The sequence below is a fragment of the Hyla sarda genome, chromosome 12, assembly GCF_029499605.1.
Source record: "Hyla sarda isolate aHylSar1 chromosome 12, aHylSar1.hap1, whole genome shotgun sequence".
Taxonomy (NCBI): Eukaryota; Metazoa; Chordata; class Amphibia; order Anura; family Hylidae; genus Hyla; species Hyla sarda.
Genome location: NC_079200.1, coordinates 70,349,364 through 70,368,765, shown reverse-complemented (window position 1 = coordinate 70,368,765; position 19,402 = coordinate 70,349,364). Strand labels below are relative to the sequence as shown.

Sequence of the window (19,402 nt, the reverse complement as noted above, 5' to 3'; positions counted from 1 at the left end):
TTTTTTGGGCTCTAGCTTTTGCAAATTCCCCCAAAAAGAACTTAAAATATGTTCCAAGTCATATTGTGTGGCTTAAAAACTATACAATTCATACGTAGCGTATTTTACACCGAACAAAGGGAAATATTCTGCGTATTCTCCGTTCAGCATACACACATGACTACACGGCGGCAGCATAAAATACGCTGCGTGAGCGCCATGTGGGACCGTACCCTCAAAACAACAAAAGTTTAATTTCTGTCATACCTAGGATTGATTCATGTGACTGGTATTACCAATGGGCATATGGATAAACCCTATTGATGATTGTGTGTGACTCTGGTGGCACTGGTAACTGTCCGAGCGGGCAAAACTACAACTCCCAGCATGCCCGGACAGCCAACGGCTGTCCGGGCATGCTGGGAGTTGTAGTTTTGCAACAGCTGGAGGCACCCTGGTTGGGAAACACTGATTTAGAGGTAAAAATCTATTCTGGGCAAGTTTTGCGATACTACCAGCAGTATTGGTAGTTATAATATGTAACTGTCATATGCCTTTTATAATACTACATCTTATGGGTCAGACAGGCATGTGTGCCCCCTCATGCAACAAAACTCTGCATACCCCCGTTTGTTTACTGTCTCACAATGTATATCGACAGCCCATTAGAGAGCAACAAGAGGGAAATGCAGCATAGGCATAAAACTTGTGTGGAACTACAAGCTCCAGCTTAACCTCCCATCTAGACTTTGACTAAGCCCCACTACACCTAGTATGACGGGTGTTTTACATCACGTGACGGCTGTTAAGGCGTCTCGCCACCAGATGGCGCGCATATCCTTAAAAATCAAGTCATTTCTATTGGTCATAAGAGGCTAAAGTGAACGTATGAAGTTGTCTCCGTCGCCATTTTGCCGAGGTATTTGATGTATAGAGAGATTGCTGCTCTTTGAATGTGACGTCTATATCATGCGCTATTAGAGGCACAGACTGGGTGACAACATGGAGAAGTATGAGGGGACGGAGAAAGTGCTGAATTATCTGCAGGAGGTGGAGAGGAAGGCCGAGGATGTGCTGGTGGACAGGCGGCAGGTACCTGGGTGCAGTAGGGACTGAAGAGGAGGATGGGGGTAGAGATTCTACAGGGGCCACTGCATGGGGGATGGGATCTTACAGGGGTAAAATTCCTAAAGATGTTGGAAGTGCGCCCCCCCCCCCAAATATCACCGCTGCCTGCAGTGCCCCCCCCCCCCCCCCAATAAATATCACCACTGCCTGCACAGAGCCCCCCATAAATATCACCACTGCCTGCACAGAGCCCCCCCATAAATATCACCACTGCCTGCACAGAGCCCCCCCCATAAATATCACCACTGCCTGCACAGAGCCCCCCCCCCCATAAATATCACCACTGCCTGCACAGAGCCCCCCCCATAAATATCACCACTGCCTGCACAGTGCCCCCCCCATAAATATCACCACTGCCTGCACAGTGCCCCCCCCCCCCATAAATATCACCACTGCCTGCACAGTGCCCCCCCATAAATATCACCACTGCCTGCACAGTGCCCCCCCATAAATATCACCACTGCCTGCACAGTGCCCCCCATAAATATCACCACTGCCTGCACAGTGCCCCCCCATAAATATCACCACTGCCTGCACAGTGCCCCCCCATAAATATCACCACTGCCTGCACAGAGCCCCCCCCATAAATATCACCACTGCCTGCACAGTGCCCCCCCATAAATATCACCACTGCCTGCACAGTGCCCCCCCAATAAATATCACCACTGCCTGCACAGAGCCCCCCCATAAATATCACCACTGCCTGCACAGAGCCCCCCCCCATAAATATCACCACTGCCTGCACAGAGCCCCCCCCCCATAAATATCACCACTGCCTGCACAGTGCCCCCCCCCATAAATATCACCATTGCCTGCACAGTGCCCCCCCATAAATATCACCATTGCCTGCACAGTGCCCCCCCCCCATAAATATCACCACTGCCTGCACAGTGCCCCCCCATAATAAATATCACCACTGCCTGCACAGTGCCCCCCCATAATAAATATCACCACTGCCTGCACAGTGCCCCCACAAATAAATATCACCACTGCCTGCACAGTGCCCCCCCCCCAAATAAATATCACCACTGCCTGCACAGTGGCCCCCCCCATAAATATCACCACTGCCTGCACAGTGGCCCCCCCCATAAATATCACCACTGCCTGCACAGTGGCCCCCCCCATAAATATCACCACTGCCTGCACAGTGCCCCCCCCCATAAATATCACCACTGCCTGCACAGTGCCCCCCCCAAATAAATATCACCACTGCCTGCACAGTGCCCCCCCGCCCCATAAATATCACCACTGCCTGCACAGTGCCCCCCTGCCCCATAAATATCACCACTGCCTGCACAGTGCCCCCCCCACCCCATAAATATCACCACTGCCTGCACAGTGCCCCCCCCCGCCCCATAAATATCACCACTGCCTGCACAGTGCCCCCCCCCGCCCCATAAATATCACCACTGCCTGCACAGTGCCCCCCCCCGCCCCATAAATATCACCACTGCCTGCACAGTGCCCCCCCGCCCCATAAATATCACCACTGCCTGCACAGTGCCCCCCCCCCCCCCCCCCCCCCCAAATAAATATCACCACTGCTGGCTGAATGCCCCCCAGAGGAAGAGCAGGCAAGTATATATCACACCTAGTGCTTCCTATTGGGGTAACATTGGTAGTCCAGTTCCCTAGCACTGTTTTGGTAGGTGTTTTGATAGGGGATAAGATGTCTAGGGGTGAAGTTCCCCTTTCAAGTTCATGTAAGCCACCTGGCACTGCATACCACAGGTCTTCCATGAAGAAAAACTTTTTTTGTCCCCCATATCAACTGGCTCCAGAAAGTTAAACAGATTTGTAAATTACTTCAATTAAAAAAAATCTTCATCCTACCAGTACTTATCAGCTGCTGAAGTTGAGTTTCTCTTTTCTGTCTGACCACAGTGCTCTCTGCTGACACCTCTGTCTGTCTCAGGAACTGTCCAGAGTAGGAGAAAATCCCCATAACAAACCTCTCCTGCCCTGGACAGTTCCTGACATGGACAGAGGTGTCAGTAGTGATCAGACAGAAAAGAACTGTACAACGTCCTCTGTAGCATACAGCAGCTAAGTACTGGAAGGATTAAGATTTTTTGATAGAATAATTTACAAATCTGCCACCAAAGTTACTTAGTTCTTCACACAGTGTGCATGGTGCAGGTATGTGCAGAACATTGCATCGGTGACCCAGGCCTCTGCACACTGCTATACACGGGGGGGGGGGGGGGGGGGTTTATTTGCAGAGCATCGCACCATAGTGTCTGTACATTGCTATATGAGGGGTAGGGGGAGTGCAGAGCATTTGTTGCAATGCTCTGCATTAGGGATCGACCGATATTGATTTTTTTTAGGGCCGATACTGATAATCTGTGAACTTTGAGGCTGATAATTTATACCTGAATATCGGTATAGGTTATAGGCTATCGGCTATTTTCTCATCATTGCGCAGCGCACAGCAACAGCGCAGGACGCCGCAGGAACCAGAAGTAGCGCGGTCCCCGGGAACAGGTAATTATAAAAACGGGGATGGGGGAGGCAATGGGGCAGCAGCGGTCTCTGGCCGGGGAGGCGGGGCATTATCGGCAAGGTAATTGCCGATACCGATAATGTCCAAAATCGTGAATATCGGCCAAACTGATAATCGGTCGATCCCTACTCTGCATATTATATAGAGATATATATATATTTATTCCTATATGACTGTACATTCCTATATGAGAGTTCAGAGCATTGCACCCTAGTGTCCGTACATTCCTATGTTAGTGGGGGGGGGGGGGGGGATTGGACACATGTTAGCGGGAACAGGTAGGATTGGACACGAATGTTGTGGGAGTGGGCAGGCATGGTCAGTAAATCATCGGGAGCATGAGTAAAAAAAACATTCCCGCATGTGACCATTCAGGTAGGTAGCAATGGACTGACAATTGTCTTATACTTCATATTTCAGATTGTGGACCTTGACATGAAAAGGAATCAGAACAGAGAGGCCCTACGAGCGCTCAGCCGCGAGACTTCTCAGTCAGGTGGGTCACTGCTGCTCAGCTAGTAAACTACTCGTAATCCAGGCCAGTGCTTTCCAACCAGGGCGCCTCCAACTGTTGCAAAACTACAACTCCCAGGCGTTGGCTGTCCAGGCATGCTGGGAGCTGTAGTTTTGTACCGTTTGGAGGCGCCCTGGTTGGAAAACAGTGACCCAGGATATTGGGGAAACTCCTGCTAATCCAAAAAGGGACTCATTTTGTTGCAAGCCAAAGTAGCTGGATTTCCAGAAGCCCAGGGATTAATTGTATATAGAGAGGTACCACGTGCCTTATGGCTGACTGGAGAATTGCCACTACTATCTACCACTCTTGTATGTCCACAGGGCCAGTGACCGTGTGCTTCGGTGATATGTTCATAAACCTTCCGAAAGAGAAAACCAGGGAAATGATTCAGCGAGGTGAGTGTAACAGCCCTGGAATGAATGGGGTTAAAGGTGAACTCCAGCCTAAATTAACTTATCCCCTATCCACAGGATAGGGAATAAGTAGCTGAGTGCGCAGAGATCTTCGGAACGGGACCCAGGCACTCTCAGTGAGGAGCGTGGCGTTTAATGGTAGGCGGCACGCGCTTCTTTCAGTTCTTATTGGCGCTCCCTTTAAAAAAAAATGAATGGCACTGTAGACTGCACACACTCCTCACTGAAAGCCAGGTTCCTATTCCAGAGATTGCGGGGGTCTTAGCGGTCGAATCCCCTAATCTGTCTACTATTCGCCTTGCAGATCAAGAACAGCTAGACACGGAAATAAATAACCTCCGCTCACAGCTGAAAGTGAAGGTGAACCAGCTGTATGAGGTGCAAGGTAAATGCAGCGGAGACAGGATCTTTAATTTTAATTGTGAACCCCTTCCTTGCTGCCATTTATGGGTCTTCGTTGTGCACCCACAGGTAAACCAGAGCTGAAAGGCTTTAACCTGACCCCACTGAGTCCAGACGAAGTTAAGGCGATTAATAAAGTTTTGAAAGGATGAGCGGAACATAAAAACACACCAGTCTTGTAAGTGATGGTCTTGGCGTAGAAAAATGCATTACAAACTAGTGCACAAATTAGACCCCCCCCCCCCAAATGGAAAACTGTCAAAACAGTAATGCAGGCAAATGGCTTTTAACCCCCTAAGGACCACAGGTTTTTTTATTTATGCACTTTTAATTTTTTCCTCCTCGCCTTCGAAAAATCAGAAAGCTTTCAATTTCCCACCTACAAACTTATGAAGGCTTGTTTTTTTTGCGTCACCAATTCTACTTTGTAATGACCTCAATTTTACCACAAAATCTACGGCGATACCAGAAAAAAAAATTTGTGGGGCTAAATTGAAAAAAAAAAAAAAAAACGGCATTTTGTTTGTTTGGCTTCCGTTTCTATGCAGCGCACTTTTCGGTAAAAATTACACCTTATCTTTATTCAGTAGGTCTATACGATTAAAATGATACCCAACTTATATAGGTTTGATTTTGTTTTATTTCTGTAAAAAAATTATAACTTTATGCATGAAAATTTGTAGATAAAAAAATGTCCTCTTCTGACCCGTATAACTTTTTTATTTTTCCATATACAGGCCGGTATGAGGGCTCTTTTTTAATTTTTTTTTTTAGCGCCTTGATCTGAAGTTTTTATCTGTACCATTTTTGTTTTGATGGGACTTGTTGATCTGTTTTTATAAAGAAAAAATAAAGTATCCAAAGTGACCAAAAATACGCAATTTTGAACTATAAGTTTTACGTATGTCACTGACCATGCGGTTTAATTAACATTATATTTCAATAGTTCGGACATTTACGCATGCGGTGATATCACATGTTTTATTTTTATATGGAATTTGGGAAAAGGGTTTTAATTTTTAACTTTTAATAAGGAAAGTGTGTGTGTTTTTTTTTTTTTTTTTTTTTTTTTTTTTTTACACACTATATTAGTCGCCTTAGGGAACTTAGGAGGAATCATTAGATTACTCATACAGATCAATAGAGTTCAATAGAACCACATTGATCTGTGTGCTCTGCACTAGATTGATAAAGCCTGGTCCTGCCACCAGGGAGTGTTTACAGGATTCTTCAGACGCTGCTGTCAGCTTTGACAGCGGCAATCTAAAGGGTTAATAGATCGCCACATGTCTGCTATTAACGCCTGCTCTGAGCTACAAGAATCAGGGCCAGCCGGTATGGTGCGGACTCTAGTCGGGAGCCTGCACCATACCCCGTTAACGGCACGAGGACGTGTATGCATGTCCTTGGTCGTTAACCAGTTAAATATGGTGCATGTGCCTACTCCATTTTTTATGAATTTACCCCACTGTCTTCCTATAACGTAACCCCCAGCTCTGAAAATGTAATGGACAAGATGGCTGATGTTCCAAAGTTTATTGAACTGCTGCTGACTTCTTATTGGCAGCTTTCATTATGTGTCTCAGGTTCTTCTTCCTGTCGTTGATGCAGCCTGCGGGAGAAGGGGATAGATCAGTTACTGTGGACCAGGGCCCGGGTAGAAAGGGATTGAGCCACCTCTTACCTAAGTGTGTGTTTGCTATGAAGTTTCCATTGTTGATGCTGTCTAGCTGCCCATCATCTCGGGACACAAAGCCATCATTCCACATGAGGTCGAAGCCCCCAACCCGCTTCTCCTTCCCTGTTAGTCTATTTAAAGAAAAATGTAAAGACATTTTCTACATTTTAACATGCAATATGATTTAATTACTTCAATATCTCTGCTTGCTTTCACTGAATAAGAACATTAACACCTCAGGTCTAAGAACCATTCATGCACTCTTCCAGTACACACAGTTGAGGGTTTTGTTGTCTTTTCTGCCTTCTAGGTGTGTACCTATGATATAATGCAGCTGTGGAAAAAGATCATGTCCAGAATAGACTAATAGATTTTTAGCCTTTTAACCCCTTAAGGACTGAGCCCTTTTTCACCTTAAGGACTCGGCCATTTTTTGCAAATCTGACCACTGTCACTTTAAACATTAATAACTCTGGAATGCTTTTAGTTATCATTCTGATTCCGAGATTGTTTTTTCGTGACATATTCTACTTTAACGTAGTGGTAAAATTTTATGGTAACTTGCATCCTTTCTTGGTGAAAAATCCCAAAATTTGATGAAAAATTTGAAAATTTTGCATTTTTCTAACTTTGAAGCTATCTGCTTGTAAGGAAAATGGATATTCAAAATAATCATTTTTTTTATTCACATATACAATATGTCTACTTTATATTTGAATCATAAAATTGATGAGTTTTTACTTTTGGAAGACACCATAGGGCTTTAAAGTTCCGCAGCAATTTTCCAATTTTTCACAAAATTTTGAAACTCTCTTTTTTTTCAGGGACCAGTTCAGGTTTGAAGGGGATTTGAAGGGTCTTCATATTAGAAATACCCCATAAATGACCCCATTATAAAAACTGCACCCCCGAAAGTATTCAAAATGACATTCAGTAAGCGTTTTAACCCTTTACGGGTTTCACAGGAATAGCAGCAAAGTGAAGGAGAAAATTCACAATCTTCATTTTTTACACTCGCATGTTCATGTAGACCCAATTTTTTTAATTTTTGCAAGGGGTAAAAAGGAGAAAATTTTTACTTATATTTGAAACCCAATTTCTCTCGAGTAAGCACATACCTCATATGTCTATGTTAATTGTTCAGCGGGCGCAGTAGAGGGCTCAGAAGGGAAGGAGCGTCAAATGGTTTTTGGGGGGCATGTCACCTTAAGGAAGCCCCTATGGTGCCAGAACAGCAAAAACCCCCACATGGCATACAATTTTGGAAACTAGACCCCTCGGGGAACGTAACAAGGGGTAATGTGAACCTTAATACCCCACAGGTGATTCACGACTTTTGCATATGTAAAAAAAATATATATTTTTTTTACCTAAAATGCTTGGTTTCCCTAAAGTTTTACATTTTTAAAAAGGGTAATAGCAGAAAATACCCCACAAAATTTGAAGCCCAATTTCTCCCGATTCAGAAAACACCCCATATGGGGGTGAAAAGTGCTCTGCTGGCGCACTACAGGTCTCAGAAGAGGAGTCACATTTGGCTTTTTGAAAGCAAATTTTGCTCTGGGGGCATGCCACATTTAGGAAGCCCCTATGGTGCCAGGACCGCAAAAAAAAACCACATGGCATACCATTTTGGAAACTAGACCCCTCGGGGAATGTAACAAGGGGTTAAGTGAACCTTAATACCCCACAGGCGTTTCACGACTATTGCATATGTAAAAAAAATTACCTAAAATGCTTCTTTTCCCAAAAACTTTACATTTTTAAAAAGGGTAAAAGCAGAAAATACCCCCCAAAATTTGAAGCCCAATTTCTCCCGAGTACGGCGATACCCCATATGTGACCCTTAACTGTTGCCTTGAAATACGACAGGGCTCCAAAGTGAGTGCCATGCGCATTTGAGGCCTAAATTAGGGATTGCATAGGGGTGGACATAGGGGTATTCTACGCCAGTGATTCCCAAACAGGGTGCCTCCAGCTGTTGCAAAACTCCCAGCATGCCTGGACAGTCAACGGCTGTCCGACAATACTGGGAGTTGTTTTGCAACAGCTGGAGGCTCCGTTTTGGAAACCGTGGCGTACCAGACGTTTTTTTATTGGGGAGGGGGGCTGTGTAGGGGTATGTGTATATGTAGTGTTTTTTTACTTTTTATTTTATTTTTTGGTGTAGTGTTTTTAGGGTACAGTCGCACAGGCGGGGGTTCACAGTAGTTTCTCGCTGGCAGTTTGAGCTGTTGCAGAAAATTTGCTGCAGCTCAAACTTGCAGCCCGATACTTACTGTAATCCTCCGCCCATGTGAGTGTACCCTGTACGTTCACATTGGGGGGAACATCCAGCTGTTGCAAAACTACAACTCCCAGCATGCGCTGACAGACTGTACATGCTGAGAGTTTTAGTTTTGCAACAGCTGTAGGCACACTGGTTATGTATCACGGAATTTGTGACCTTACTCAGTGTTTCAAAACCAGTGTGCCTCCAGCTGTTGCAAAACTACAACTCCCAGCATGTACGGTGCATGGTGTAAGGTGACTGCTGGGAGTTGTAGTTTGCAACAGCTGGAGGCACACCGGTCGTGAAACACTGAGTTAGGTAAAAAAAAAAAACTAAGTTTCACAACCAGTGTGCCTTCAGCTGTTGCAAAACTACAACTCTCAGCAGTCACCGACAGCCAACGGGCATGCTGGGAGTTGTAGTTATGCAACCAGCAGATGCACCACTACAACTCCCAGCATGCACTTTAGCTGTTTGTGCAAGCTGGGAGTTGTAGTTATACAACAGCTGAAGGTACACTTTTCCATAGAAAAAATGTGCCTCCAGCTGTTGCAAAACCATAAGTCCCAGCATGCCCATAAGGGAATGCTGGGAGTTGTGGTGGTCTGCCTCCTGCTGTTGCATAACTACAGCTCCCAGCATGCCCTTTTTGCATGCTGGGAGCTGTTGCTAAGCAACAGCAGGAAGCTGTAACTCACCTCCTGCTGCTGCTTCATCACAGGACTGTCCCTCGCCGCCGCCGTCGCTCCTGGGGCCCCGATCCCAACATTGACGCTGGGGATCGGGGTCCCCAGCACCCGGGGTCGTCTTCCCGCACCCGCTCACGCCCTCCGGAAGAGGGGCGGAGCGGGTGCGGGAGTGACACCCGCAGCAGGCGCCCTGATTGGTCGGCCGGTAATCCGGCCGACGAATCAGGGCGATCGTGAGGTGGCACCAGTGCCACCTCACCCCTGCAGGCTCTGGCTGTTCGGGGCCGTCAGAGACGGCCCCGAACAGCCAGTAATTCCGGGTCACCGGGTCACTGGAGACCCGATTGACCCGGAATCGCCGCAGATCGCTGGACTGAATTGTCCAGCGATCTGCGGCGATCGCCGACATGGGGGGGCATAATGACCCCCCTGGGCGATATGCCGGGATGCCTGCTGAACGATTTCAGCAGGCATCCGGCTCCGGTCCCCAACCGGCTAGCGGTGGGGACCGGAATTCCCACGGGCGTATGGATACGCCCTGCGTCCTTAAGGACTCGGGATGCAGGGCGTATCCATACGCCCTGCGTCCGTAAGAGGTTAAAGGGGTTATTTGGAATTGGAAAAACAGAGCTGACTTCTTAAGAAAACAAAAAACTGCATCACTATGTCCTTAGGTTGTGTGTGGTATTGCAGCTTAGTTCCTTTAAAATGAATGGATCAAAGTTGTAATACTACACACATCCTGAGGGCAAGAGTGCTGCTGTTTTTCTATTCCTGGATAACCCGTAAAGGGGTATTCCAGCCAAAAACATTTTATCCCCTATCCAAAGGATAGGGGATTAGATGTCTGATCGCGGGGGGCCCGCTGCTGAGACCACCCCCCGCGATCTCCCTGCAGCACCGGCATTCTATGCAGGGACTGCGTCTTTAGTTTCGGAAACCTCCGGGTTTCCAGGACTGGGGATGTGACGTCACGCCACGCCCCCTTCGTTCATGTCTATAGGAGGGGGAGTGATCAGACACCTTTAAAATATTTTTGCCCGGAATACCCCTTTAAAATAATATAAGTGGGGTTTATCTCATAGCATCCCCGCTGTTGGAAGAGGCCGCAGGCTCTTCAATGTTTTCTGCTGCTCATCTTTGTAATCGCCCTACATTTAGTAGCAGCAGTGGAAGGGACTGCAGCATTGTCCCACTCATGTTAACAGGACCATGCTGAAGTTCCTTGCACCATCTCTACTAATGTGCACTAGTAAACAGTTGATTGGCAGGGCTGCCGGAGGTCAACCGCACTTCCTTTATTTTACTTACCTCAAGACAACAGACCGTACATGGAGGGAGCGAAATATGGCCTTGTGTCAAGCCTTGATTAAGGGTCTTGTTCTGGTAAGTCTGTTGGTGGCATGGATGTGAACGTACCTTAATACTATTCTGAGGATATGACATTAATCTCTGATCACTAAGACTATGTTCATACAGGCAAATGTCCGCATGTAAAATTTCTCTGCAGACAATTCCCCTGACAGCAGAGGGACGCTCGGAAATGTATTTCTATGTATATATAGTCTTTCTGCGGACTCCAGAATCGGGATTTTCTGTAGCGGAAATTCTGCTGTTTGCATAGTGCAGCAGAATCCCACTGAAATCAATGGGACTCTGCTTCTGCAGAATGTATGTGTGGAAGATTCATGCAGAATTCTGCACGGACATTCTGCCATGTGAACCCAGCCTTAAGGGTTTGACTCCAAGTCCTGGCAGCCTCACCAATAACTCGACTGAAGAGGCCACAGCTTTCATGTAGGCGCTATTGCCTCTTCTATGCTAACCAGATACCTCTGCAAAGTTGTAGCTGTGCCATTAATTTCAACAGTAAGTAGAGCTGCTACCTAAATGCACAGAGCTTTGTCTTTCACTGCACTTCAGCAAACTCGTGGCCCTTTTATTCAGCTCATTGGTGGATGTGCTGGGAGTCAGTCTCCTGCAAATCAGATATTTATAACTTATTCTAAAGATTGGCCATTTATATTGAAGCAGGCAGGTTGGGGAAAAGAGTTCAGACATACCTGTGATCTTGTTAGTGTAAGCTTCATGATTGAGACATCAGGTATGTCAGAACTCCCCTCCCTGACCTCTGTACGGACCTCTCAGCAGTTTTGAGCTGATGGAAAATCTGCTGACAGGTCCACTTTGAAGTCCTAAACTTCCTCTCAAATATGCTTTCCTTTTATTGACAGCATGCAAAAATCCCTCCTGTGCCAGAACCTTGTGTGTTTTTCATTCCTTACTGTGCACGTGCTTACCTTCCTTCCATGTCCACCACATTCAGGGTGTCTTCCAAGAGACGGCATTTCAGGTCGTAATCATCTTGACTGCTGGCGGTCAGGGAGGGAGAAGCATTAACTTCTAGCAGCCACCTGCAAGGAAGAGCAGGAGCGTCAGAAGATGGCAGAAAACAGAACTGTACAAGTCGTGTGGCAAGGACTGGTATCTGTGGTCACTGTTGCTATAGTAACTGCAGAGTTAATGTTTGTATGTTGTAACAATAATAGTAAATCTTTATTTTGTTTTGCATATTTTGTGTTATGATATATAATGTGATGTGTAGCTTCGAAAGTGACAAGCGTCCGTGGTTTTACTGATGCAGCCGAAAGAGTACGGGGTTCTGTCAGTCTGTTCATTGTTACACCCCCCACCTTCTTCCCCTGACATAACTGCATCATACGGAATAACCTTTAGACCATATACACTGCTCAAAAAAAATAAAGGGAACACTAAGATAACACATCCTAGATCTGAATGAACTAATCTCATGAAATACTTTCGTCTTTACATAGTTGAATGTGCTCACAACACAATCACACACAAATCAATGGAAATCAAATTTATCAACCCATGGAGGTCTGGATATGGAGTCACACTCAAAATCAAAGTGGAAAGCCACACTACATGCTGATCCAACTTTATGTAATGTCCTTAAAACAAGTCAAAATGAGGCTCCCTACAATGCCTGGGCATGCTCCTGATGAGGTGGTGGATCCTCCTTAGGGATGTCCTCCCAGAACTGGACTAAAGCATCCGCCAACTCTTGGACAGTCTGTGGTGCAACATGGCGTATGGGAATCAGGTCTGGGGAACGGGCGGGCCAGTCCATAGCATCAATGTCTTCCTCTTGCAGGAACTGCTGACACACTCCAGCCACATGAGGTCTAGCATTGTCTTCAATTAGGAGGAACCCAGGGCCAACTACACCAGCATATGGTCTCACAAGGGGTCTGAGGATCTCATCTCTGTACATAATGGCAGTCAGGCTACCTCTGGAAAGCACATGGAGGGCTTTGTGGCCCCCCAAAGAAATTCCACCCCACACCATTACTGACCCACCACCAAACCAGTCATGCTGGAGGATGTTGCAGGCTCGGTGTGAACCTGTTTTCATCTGTGAAGAGCACAGGGTGCCAGTGGTGAATTTGCCAATCTTGGTGTTCTCTGGCAAAAACCAAACGTCCTGCTTGGTGTTGGGCAGTAAGCACAACCCCCACCTGTGGACGTTTGGCCCTCATACCACCCCCATGGAGTCTGTTTCAGACCTTTTGAGTGGACACATGCAAATTTGTGACCTGCTGGAGGTCATTTTGCAGAGCTCTGGCAGTGCTCCTCCTTGCACAAAGGTGGAGGTAGTGGTCCTGCTGCTGGGTTGTTGCCCTCCTATGGCCTTCTCCACATCTCCTGATGTACTGGACTGTCTCCTGGTAGCGCCTCCATGCTCTGGACACTATGCTGACAGACACAGCAAACCTTCTTGCTACAGCTTGCATTGATGTGCCATCCTGGATGAGCTGCACTACCTGAGCCACTTGTTTGGGTTGTAGACTCCGTCTCATGCTACCACTAGAGTGAAAGCACCGCCAGCATTCAAAAGTGACCAAAACATCAGCCAGGAAGCATAGGAACTAAGAAGTGGTCTGTGGTCACCACCTGCAGAACCACTCCTTTATTGGGGGTATCTTGCTAATTGCCTATAATTTCCACCTGTTGTCTGTTCCATTTGCACAACAGCATGTGAAATTGATTGTCAATCATTGACTTGGAGGTACATTGTGTTGTTTAACCCCTTAAGGACACATGACGTACTGGAACGTCATGTGTCCACTCCCGATCTATAACGCGGGGCCACGGCGTGGCCCCGCGTCATAGCGGGTCGGGCCCGGCCTCTAACAACGGCCGGGACCCGTGGCTAATAGCGCGCGGCATTGATCGCTGTGCCGCGCGCTATTAACCCTTTAGACGCGGCGTTCAAAGTTGAACGCCGCGTCTAAAGTGAAACCGAAAGCATCCCGGCTAGCTCAGTGGGCTGTTCGGGATAGCCGCGGTGAAATCGCGGCATCCCGAACAGCTGACAGGACAGCGGGAGGGCCCCTTCCTGCCTCCTCGCTGTCCGATCGCCGAATGACTGCTCAGTGCCTGAGATCCAGGCATGAGCAGTCATCCGGCAGAATCGTTGATCACTGGTTTCTTATGAGAAACCAGTGATCAACATAGAAGATCAGTGTGTGCAGTGTTATAGGTCCCTATGGGACCTATAACACTGCAAAAAAAAAAGTGAAAAAAAAAAGTGAATAAAGATCATTTAACTCCTCCCCTATTAAAAGTTTGAATCACCCCCCTTTTCCAATAAAAAAAAAAACACAGTGTAAATAAAAATAAAAATAAACATATGTGGTATCACCGCGTGCGGAAATGTCCGAATTATAAAAATATATCATTAATTAAACCGCTCGGTCAATGGCGTGCGCGCAAAAAAATTCCAAAGTCCAAAATAGTGCATTTTTGGTCACTTTTTATATCATTTAAAAATGAATAAAAAGTGATCAATAAGTCCTATCAATGCAAAAATGGTACCGTTAAAAACTTCAGATCACGGCGCAAAAAATGAGCCCTCATACCGCCCCATACACGGAAAAATAAAAAAGTTATAGGGGTCAGAAGATGACAATTTTAAACGTATTAATTTTCCTGCATGTAGTTATGATTTTTTCCAGAAGTCCGACAAAATCAAACCTATATAAGTAGGGTATCATTTTAATCGTATGGACCTACAGAATACATATCAGGTGTCATTTTTACCGAAAAATGTACTACGTAGAAACGGAAGCCCCCAAAAGTTACAAAACAGCGTTTTTTTTTTTCAATTTTGTCGCACAATGATTTTTTTTCCCGCTTCACCATAGATTTTTGGGCAAAATGACTGACGTCATTACAAAGTAGAATTGGTGGCGCAAAAAATAAGCCATCATATGGATTTTTAGGTGTAAATTTGAAAGAGTTATGATTTTTTAAAGGCAAGGAGCAAAAAACGAAAATGCAAAAACGGAAAAACCTCCGGTCCTTAAGGGGTTAAGTGTTACCTTTATTTTTTTGAGCAGTGTAGAATGAGCAGCTGTTGCTTACGGTTTGAGATCCTCATCCAGGAGGATGTCGTATCCATACAGTTCAAAGCAGTGCTTGTCATTGATGATGATCTTCTGGACACTCTGTAGGGTCTTAATGAAGATATTGTCTATATTCTGAAACAGAGTCTCCACTGCCGTGTAGCCATGCTTGGCCAACAGGTATTGCCGTAGCTGCTGAATCATCCACTTGCAGCCCTAAGGGAAGTATAAAATGTCTCGGATAGGTCAATCATTACATAACACTGTTGGGAGACTACATTGCACTGCAGATTACAATGAAGGGTGTGCAGATTTGCTCGATATCACATGTAGTAAATGTCCCCCTAAATGTGGCACCACTCACCTTTTCAGGATCATAATCTGGAGCAGTTTTCTGGATCGCCACATTGGTCAAGTGAATATCTGAATTGGGAAGTTAAAGGGTTGTTACTGGCAGCAGCTGTCTGGATGGTGCGTGAACCTACAAACACTTGATTCTGGATACACCCTGTTAGTAAAAAGTTGTTTTCTCCGACCTGTGGCTCTCCACAAAACTGCAACTTCTATCATAATAGAATTTGTAGTTTTGCAACAGCTAGAGAGGGGAAGACTCCTATAAAGGATACACTGATCATCGATGCTGCTGAGGGTGAAGCGCGTGTTTGAAAATCGGGCAAAACCGTCACGGTAAAGCCAGGCCTTGAGTGGGGTATACTGCAGGGAAAACATACACGCTAGCAATAGATAGACAAGTCTGAACAGTAGGTAGGTGAAATGTTAGGTCAAGGATTGGGTCTTACCGACGTGACAAGCACATACACCCGCAGGTCAAATTTTCTTCCTGTAAAGCATTTACATTTTTACTTAAAATCTATGCAACAACCAATACATATTCCAACAGAAATCATGCAGATAGATAAGAGAACCCAAGCTGTAGTCACAAGTCATAAATGTCTATGGAAAAGATTTCCTTTAGACTTTATAGTGGACACACATGGAGGGGTGCAGGGTTTCTCACCTCCTATCAAGTATGGATTCTCTATGTAGCGCTGAGCCACGTAATTTTCTACAGGGATCTCGTCTCTTTGCTCATCTGAGCGGCTGCCATCCTGAAAAACACAGAGATGAGCTATTAGTTTTCTACCATCCCAGATGAGAGGTCACCTGATTCCCCTCCAACAGGACCCTAAAATCACCTTTCTCCAGTCAATGATGTCCTTAAGCTTCCGGAAAAGAAAAATACCCTTCCCTTGGGATCTGGCCACCTATGGATAAGACCAATGGAATATATTTTATGTATTAATCTTCATGTCAGCGATGTGCAGTAGGCTGGTATCAGTAAGGCCAACAATGTGCTGATCTGTGTGCGTTCTGATCTACAAATTCCAATATTGTGGAAAACCATTGCTTATTCCAGCATTTGTATAGTCCAGCACCTTGTCCCCATCTGCCATGACAATACATAGGCTCATGTGACACGGGAAGCTCTTTCCTCAGGGGTAACAGAGGGAGCCCTTTAAAGGGGTTATCCAGGAAAAAAACTTTTTTTTATATAGATCAACTGGCTCCAGAAAGTTTAACAGATTTGTAAGTTACTTCTATTAAAAAATCTTAATCCTTTTAGTTCTTATGAGCTGCTGAAGTTGAGTTGTTCTTTTCTGTCTAAGTGCTCTCTGATGACGTGTCTCGGGAACCGCCCAGTTTAGAAGCAAATCCCCATAGCAAACCTCTTCTACTCTGTGCAGTTCCCGAGACAAGCAGAGATGTCAGCAGAGAGCACTGTTGTCAAGACAGAAAACAACTCAACTTCAGCAGCTGATAATTATTGAAAGGATTAAGATTTTTTAATAGAAGTAATTTACAAATCTGTTTAACTTTCTGGAGCCAGTTGATATGAAAAATAAAAGTTTTTTCCTGGAAAACCCCTTTAACTCTTCTATAGACCATGCCATATAGAGGTTAAACACCCAGGATAAAGCTGCATGCACATCACGTTTTTGCAATACCGTTCCCGTATCAGGTTTTTGATGAAATACGGATTCCTCAAAACCTGAATAAACTGTATCAAAACCTGTGTACAAATTTCAACCCGTATATGGTTTGAAAAATAATGTCCGGTTGCATCAGTTTTTTAAGGAAAAAACGAATAAGTTTTTAACTTTTCACTCCATTTTGAATAAAGTTTCACTTGTTTGATTGAAATTCCAAGAAAAAAAACTGCAAAGTAAAAAATCGTATGGTGAAAACCGGATGGAACCGGACGCACATACGGTTCTGTACGGTTCCCATTGACTCTCATGTTTAAAAAAAAATGGATACGGTTTAATATGGTTTTTCACCTGGACCAAAAAACGTGGTAGACTATGGTTTTGGGTACGGGTAAAAAAACGGACTAAACCGGATGATGCGTTTGACATACGGTTTACAATGTTAAGTCAATGCATACGGTTTTCTATAGAGAAAACGTGGTGTGCATGCACCCTTAGACTTTTTTTTCTGATCCCCGTCGCTACAGCTGAGACTCACTGGCATGGGCGCAGTCCCTGTGCTGTACATTTATAGCATTTGGCGCCATAGTAATGTGAATGTACGGCATCATATGCCGAATTGTTAATGGGGTTCTACAAGATAAGAAAAACATGGTTGCTTTCTTTCAGAAACCGCAGCACACTTGTCCATAGTTTGCACATGGTATTGCAGCAAAGCTCTATTGAAGTGAATGGGACTGAGATGCAGGACCTCACACAACCTGTGGACAGATGTGGCGCTGTTTTTGAAAGAAACTATTTTTTTTATTCTATAAAACCTCCTTTTTATGTTCATGGTTAAAAGGGACACTAAAACTGCAGTTTTTCTTCTCCATTTGCCATTCGGGGAGATGCAATGTATTGTTCCATGTTAGCAGTCACTTCAGCACAAGGTTTCAGGGTTACTTTCTATTAGGGATCGACCGATATCGATTTTTTAGGGCCGATACCGATAATCTGCGGAGGTTAAGGCCGATAGCCGATAACTTGTACCGATATTCCAGTATAAATTATCGGCTATTTATTCCCCCACCCCCTCGGCGACGCCACTGCAGATCATTGATTTAAAGCGGGCGCATTAAATCAATGAACTGCAGCGGCTTTTGCGGTGCCAGAGACCGCCGCCGCCACCCGCTTCTCTCCCCCTGCCTGTTCTGGGGTCCTTCCTAGTCCAACCACCACTGCTGCCCCATTGCCTCCCCCATTCCCGGTTTTATAATTACCTGTTCCCGGGGTCCGCGCTACTTCTGTCTCTGGCGGCGTCCTGAGCTGTCACTGTGCGCACTGACGGTGACGTTGCGTTGAGGACGTCACTCGTCATTACGCAGCGCACAGCGTAACACAGGACGCCACAGGAGCCAGAAGTAGCATGGACCCCTGGCCACGGGAACAGGTAATTATAAAACTGGGGATGGGGGAGGCAATGGGGGAGCAGCGGTCTCTGGCTGGGGCGGTGTGGTGGTGGGGGCGGGGCATTATCGGCAAGGTAAGTGCCGATACCGATAACGTCCAAAATCGTGAATATCGGCCAAACCGATAATCGGTCGATCCCTACTTTCTATGACAGTGTTTCCAAACCAGGGTGCCTCTAGATGTTGCAAAACTACAATTCCCAGCATGCCCGGACAGCCAAAGGCTGTCCGGGCATGCTGGGAGTTGTAATTTTGCAACACCTGGAGGCTCCCTGGTTGGGAAACACTGCTCTATGAACACAATTTCCTCTAGGTGCAGACCCTTTTGCTCCCCTTACAGGCTTCATGATCCACGTGATCCCAGGGTTTCTGCGGAATTCCTCTACAAACAGGTGATATTCTGCTGGAAGCTCGAAGGTCTTAGGGAAGAAGTCGCATTTTGCAGCCTCAAGGCGGCCAGACTCTCGTTCCAGCTGCTTCCGAAACCGCTTAAGATTCTTCACCATAAAGTTCTTCCTGGTCAACTTATAAAAGAGAGAGTAAAATGTAAATACGGTGGCTATGGTTATGGCCAGAACCAAAAACAATGATGGTACAGTAAGACAGGCACCTCGTAGTGATTGCGGAAGTGGCAGATGCGCACGTGTTCCTCCATGTAAATGTGGTCAAAGTTCTCGCGCAACCAGCCGACATCGCACCAATAAAAATCCCACTCTCCATCGCTGAAAAATACATTACTGATTGAGCAGATTGTAGGGCAGCAATAAGAAATAACTTAGGCTAGGTTTTCACTAGTTTTTTTTTTGCAAAAAAGCCAGAAATGCTGCACTATAAAAAAAAATAAAAATAAAATGCAAAAACTGCATCTTAGGAGTACAAAATGACAGTGCAGTTTTTTGTGGTGTTTTTTTTTGGGCAGGTCATGAAAACAGAAGAAAAAAACAAGTGGA

The 19,402-nt window shown here is 45.6% G+C and overlaps 2 protein-coding genes across 6 annotated transcripts in view; one reads left to right on the top strand and one right to left on the bottom strand.

The window, feature by feature from the left end:
* Nucleotides 1-904: 904 nt before the first annotated feature.
* Nucleotides 905-12,155, top strand: PDRG1 (p53 and DNA damage regulated 1). Its single transcript, XM_056547779.1, has 6 exons — nt 905-1,071; nt 4,034-4,109; nt 4,451-4,525; nt 4,848-4,928; nt 5,015-5,123; nt 11,911-12,155. Exons 1-5 carry the CDS (start codon nt 982-984, stop codon nt 5,095-5,097), a joined length of 405 nt encoding a protein of 134 aa, XP_056403754.1. The 5' UTR covers nt 905-981; the 3' UTR covers nt 5,098-5,123; nt 11,911-12,155.
* The window catches only part of TTLL9 (tubulin tyrosine ligase like 9), a 42,604-nt gene continuing 28,384 nt past the window's right edge, over nt 5,183-19,402 (bottom strand). For 2 of the 5 annotated variants that reach the window (XM_056547778.1, XM_056547777.1), the window contains exons 4-14: nt 19,063-19,174; nt 18,791-18,976; nt 16,210-16,278; nt 16,032-16,122; nt 15,814-15,854; nt 15,640-15,727; nt 15,378-15,436; nt 15,033-15,229; nt 11,885-11,998; nt 6,630-6,754; nt 5,184-6,557 (exon numbers count right to left, since the gene is read on the bottom strand). In XM_056547778.1, the coding sequence (XP_056403753.1) occupies nt 6,481-6,557; nt 6,630-6,754; nt 11,885-11,998; nt 15,033-15,229; nt 15,378-15,436; nt 15,640-15,727; nt 15,814-15,854; nt 16,032-16,122; nt 16,210-16,278; nt 18,791-18,976; nt 19,063-19,107 (1,092 nt within the window). In that variant the 5' untranslated portion in view covers nt 19,108-19,174 and the 3' untranslated portion in view covers nt 5,184-6,480. Of the gene's footprint in view, nt 6,558-6,629; nt 6,755-11,884; nt 11,999-15,032; nt 15,230-15,377; nt 15,437-15,639; nt 15,728-15,813; nt 15,855-16,031; nt 16,123-16,209; nt 16,279-18,790; nt 18,977-19,062; nt 19,175-19,402 lie in introns of all 5 variants that reach the window. The other 3 variants (XM_056547776.1, XM_056547774.1, XM_056547775.1) reach the window with 3 other exon arrangements.

What these genes read in the sequence shown, in the direction of transcription:
- PDRG1 (XM_056547779.1), top strand. Translation starts at nt 982, where the DNA reads ATGGAGAAGTATGAGGGGACGGAGAAAGTGCTGAATTATCTGCAGGAG. An exon ending in TGCTGGTGGACAGGCGGCAG is followed by an intron (nt 1,072 to 4,033) that starts GTACCTGGGTGC and finishes TTCATATTTCAG; the next exon opens with ATTGTGGACCTTGACATGAA. An exon ending in CAGGGAAATGATTCAGCGAG is followed by an intron (nt 4,526 to 4,847) that starts GTGAGTGTAACA and finishes TTCGCCTTGCAG; the next exon opens with ATCAAGAACAGCTAGACACG.